The sequence below is a fragment of the Eupeodes corollae genome, chromosome 1, assembly GCF_945859685.1.
Source record: "Eupeodes corollae chromosome 1, idEupCoro1.1, whole genome shotgun sequence".
Lineage (NCBI taxonomy): Eukaryota > Metazoa > Arthropoda > Insecta > Diptera > Syrphidae > Eupeodes > Eupeodes corollae.
In genome coordinates, this window is record NC_079147.1 from 21,894,107 (window position 1) to 21,898,419 (window position 4,313).

The 4,313-nt window shown below is 36.2% G+C and overlaps 1 protein-coding gene across 1 annotated transcript; it reads left to right on the forward strand.

Annotated features, from left to right (window-relative positions):
• Window positions 1-1,476: 1,476 nt before the first annotated feature.
• Window positions 1,477-3,951, forward strand: LOC129951899 (uncharacterized). The gene is made up of 4 exons (XM_056064294.1): window positions 1,477-1,511; window positions 1,982-2,162; window positions 2,222-2,388; window positions 3,678-3,951. The coding sequence occupies exons 1-4, from the start codon at window positions 1,477-1,479 to the stop codon at window positions 3,949-3,951; spliced, it is 657 nt and encodes a 218-aa protein (XP_055920269.1).
• The last annotated feature ends 362 nt before the right edge of the window (window positions 3,952-4,313 follow it).

Genomic DNA, 4,313 nt, shown 5'->3' on the forward strand with positions numbered 1-4,313 from the left:
CAATGGACTTATATTTATGCCAAAAATGTTACATTTATTGTTATTAATTTTATTAAAAATAAAATGGTTCGGTACAAATTTTTCCCTCACCATGCTGATGGGGCTACCTGTGTCTAGAAGTGTTCCTAGTAAAATTTTATGCATTAATTTATGTACAAAAAAAGTAAAATCTATGTATCTTACATAATCATCGTCGTCATCGACGTTGTGGTCAACCTTATGTACAACCAACGCCTTTCGTTGAGGACAATTGCGACTAAATGGCCTACTTAAGCGCATACATAACAGAAACCTGGTGGTCTCTTCTCTTTGCGGCATTCCGTAGCCATGTGGCCAAAAGAATTACAGTTGAAACATTTGATCACTTTTTGTTCCACTGCTGCCGCCTGTCGTGACGTTGATGGTAGAGATGCTGCTGTTGGTCTGGTGAGCGCAGCAATTTTTTGTTTGGGCAATCTTATTTTATTGAATGCCAACGCCAGCTGCTGTTTGTTCACAAAACACTGCATCTTCGCCTGCGACCTTAAATGGACATTTGGGATTCCGTCTATTAGGCTCCCCAGCAACTCTTCTTCATCCATAGATAACTTGTTTGCCAGTATAATTTTCTCAGGGAAATAATGTTGAAAAGTTTCTGAGGGTTACCATGTTCTGCCCTCAAACGATCTTTTTAATGACAACCGACTTTCTTCATCCATCTCTTCGAGAAATTCATCTGTAGACATTTGCATTAGATCGCGTCTCGAATGAAATCATCTAAGTGCCTTTACCTTCAACCGACTTGAAATAAGGAAACTAAGGAAACGTACGCTATTGGTATCTAATACATATGTTTCAATTAGATTTTAATTGAGTTTCCCAGTGACGAAAACATTCCCCATCGAACTCTGGCTATAATTCTTTGACTCCGTTATGGAAATATTCATTCGGTTTTGTTTTTATCATTTTACATTCTTTTGTCGTTTCTTTTTCCTTTAGCATTTCATTTTCGTTCATAAGTATTGTGACGAATTTACCATCTGCACCGCCCACCAAGTAATCCGCCCGTGAGGGACTCTCCAAACACCAATGCAGGGCACCGCACCGTGGTGTATAAAGTTTGCACCTGCGCACTATTAATTAATTAATTAACCGAATTAACTAGAACACTAGAAGTAGGGAGTTTTGTTGACTGGTTATGTGCATTATTTGACATTCGGTACCACCTGGCTCGATTGTGTTCCACAATCCACACACCGGAACTAAAGAGTCGACTGAACTGTTAAATGAAACCGTTCAGAAGATCCGGTAACTTATAAAAAATCTCTTATAAAGAAATTAATTTCAGGCGAATTTCCTTAGGAAATTTAGATCTGGACGAACTAAGGAGTATGGCACATCAATCGAAAGGGAATTTAATGCCGAATACGAAGAACAGATTATCTAGTCGATTTATTGCGACCTGCGGAAAATTAATTTGGTGACAGCTGGACAGAAATGGCGGGAAATGGAAAACTTCCAGGAGCTCGACAGTGGAGAGTGGAAACCACGGAAAATCACTGGAAGACAGTGGATGCCCTATAAAAGAACACCGCATCTTTGAGGAAGTTGCAGTTGATTTGGCTTCTTCTAAAATTCTTTCGACTTAACTTAAAAAGAAAACTTAAATAACACAAAAACCTTAAATAAATCCTCTCGGGAACCGCAATTAAACAATTTGTACTTATTCAGCCCTATCACAAATTCCATCGTAATCAAAAATATGCTACGTTTCCCGATTGAAGTATCACAAATTCCATCGTAGCAGATTCGGAGTGAAAAAAATCATTTACGATTTTCGAAGTTCGTATAAATTGGTATCACTGAATTCGAATAGAATGGAATGAAAACAACTTTTTCCCCGTTAAATAATTTTGACGCTGAAAGAAAACGTTTATTTTAAGGAAAAATGTAAGTAATTTTACAAATTCTATTGTTTATAAATAATTATTTGATTTTAAAGGGCAAAAACGACAAACAAGGCGCAATATGAAAGGCTCTATGAGCTAATGAGCGAAAGAGCAGATCTGGCGCAAGGCTACACAAAACTGCCAAAAGAAGAAGTACAAAACTTCTGGGAAAAAGTCAAAGGCGAACTGAATAGTCTTGGGCCACCTCTAAAGGATGCCTCAATATGGAGAAAAGTAAGTGGAACATTCAAATGCATTAACCACGTAAAATAATATTGCATTTTATATATAAGGTATGGTTTGATTGGAAGTCCTATATTAAAAGGAAGCTTGTGGACAACAAAAAAGAAACAAAATCAACTGGTGGTAGGGAGTATAGGCAGCATTTCTTCTCAAAACTTGAAGAAGCTGTTATAGAGCTCACGGGACTAAAAACATCAACAGCAGGAATCAAGAACACTCATTCTTTTGGAACTGAGATCACTCGCCAGTGTCCCGAGGTTGAAACCAAAACGCAAACGGAGAAGCAAAGTCCTGATAATACGGCCGAGCTCATAGATGTTTCTATGACATCCGATGGAGGAGTACATCGGGAAAACGTCCCTCGAAAAGTTGAGGATTCGGCAAATCTTTTGAGGCAGCAGATAGAACTCCAAAAAAGTTTTTATGCAAAAACTGAAAAGTTTTATGAAAACCAATCAAAATTGGCAGAAGATTTGGTGTATAACACTAAACGGATGTATAGAGCTCTGGATAAGCTTTCTGATAAAAAAGAGAGACAAGTTGCCGAAACAATCAGACACAATAAAGTGCAAGAAAAGCTCCTTGAGCAAAAATTCGATGTCAACCTAGATGATTTAGACTAAAAAAACACTGAGAAAATATTTTTAAGAAAAGTTCTATTTATTTATTGTTACTTGCATAAATTACTTAATTGAATTCGATTTGTGTACTGTTTTTTTTTTGTTTTAAATAAATTAAGTTATCGTATGTGTGGTTTTCTTTTTATTTTTCATAATTTATTGAACAAATGTATTTTTAATGTTATCTCTCATAATTTGTGCTGCATTCCGGCGAGTATTTGTCTCTTCTCCGTTTGTATTCTCTGGAACAACTTCCTGCTCTTCCAACTCAGGTAGATTAATGTTTGTATAGTCTTCTACTCGATATGTAATGCAAATGTTATGTAACGCACAAACAACGTTTATAATCTGCGCAGCTTTGCTTGGACTATAATGAAGTTGACGTGCACCCAAGATGCACCTAAATCTATTTTTTAAAGCTCCAATAGTCCTTTCTACAGCGTTGCGAGTTTTGCTGTGTCTTGTGTTGTAATTGCTTTTAGCACTTTCGGCTTCGGCAGACCGATATGGCGTCATAAGCCAAGGTTCCAGCGGGTAGCCAGCATCACCTTAGTATAACACATACAATTTTAGCTTCACAAAACCTTGTAATAATTAAATAAATACCTAGAAGCCAAGAATTCCTATCGCCTTCCTGATATTTTCTTTGGAAATATGTTTTTGCGCTGCTCAAATTCCATATGTGGGAATCGTGGTTTGATCCTGGATATCGAGCGTCAACGCACCTTATTTTCAAATTGTTGTCACAAATCTAAAACAAACCAAAGGAATACCTAAACCTATGTATACAGTTTTCTTTGTTTAAAATAGTTTACCAACATAGCATTAATACTAAATTGACCTTTACGGTTATAGTATAATCCCTTTTCTTCTGATGGAGCAACAATATTAATGTGGGTCCATCAACACACATAATCACACCCGGAAAAGCTGAATCCACAAATGACATAGACGTCTTTCGAGAGCCTTCAAAACGTTTGTCAAATTTGAGGAAAAAGTGGACTGTGCCATACCAACTTCGTAATCATTTCCAACACCAAGTTGATATCCACCTTCTCCCAAGAATCTTAGGACAGCTGCGAGCCGACAAATCAGGGATATTGAAGAAGAGAAAACCCCAGGGTCATACTCCTGTTTCAATAGATCCAAAACATACTTGAATGCTGCTTTATTTAGACGAAAATTTCTTTGAAATCTGTAAGGTATTCAAATTAGACTTTGAAATATATATATGTAGGTATATATAGGTTCACATATTTAACTTACATGTGGTCGTTTAACTCAAATGGATTACAAGCATCTCTGAGAATTTTTCTTTGAACTTTTAGTTTTTTCTTTTTTAATGTAGCTTCTTCAGTGATGGCAATAATTGCAAAGGCCAATGAATCCATTTTGTTAGAAATATGATTAAGTTTATGTTAATTTATATACTAAAGAAGTTTATTTTGAGTTTTAGCGCCATATATTTGTTATCTTTATTGAAAATCCAAATAGCGACGGTTTTGTAATTAGAATTTAATTC

Bases quoted from the DNA above. Each gene is read 5' to 3' on its own strand.
- LOC129951899 (XM_056064294.1), top strand. From the start codon at position 1,477: ATGGCGGGAAATGGAAAACTTCCAGGAGCTCGACA. The intron at 1,512-1,981 runs GTGGAGAGTGGA...TTGATTTTAAAG, and splicing joins AAACTTCCAGGAGCTCGACA to GGCAAAAACGACAAACAAGG. The intron at 2,163-2,221 runs GTAAGTGGAACA...TTTATATATAAG, and splicing joins ATGCCTCAATATGGAGAAAA to GTATGGTTTGATTGGAAGTC.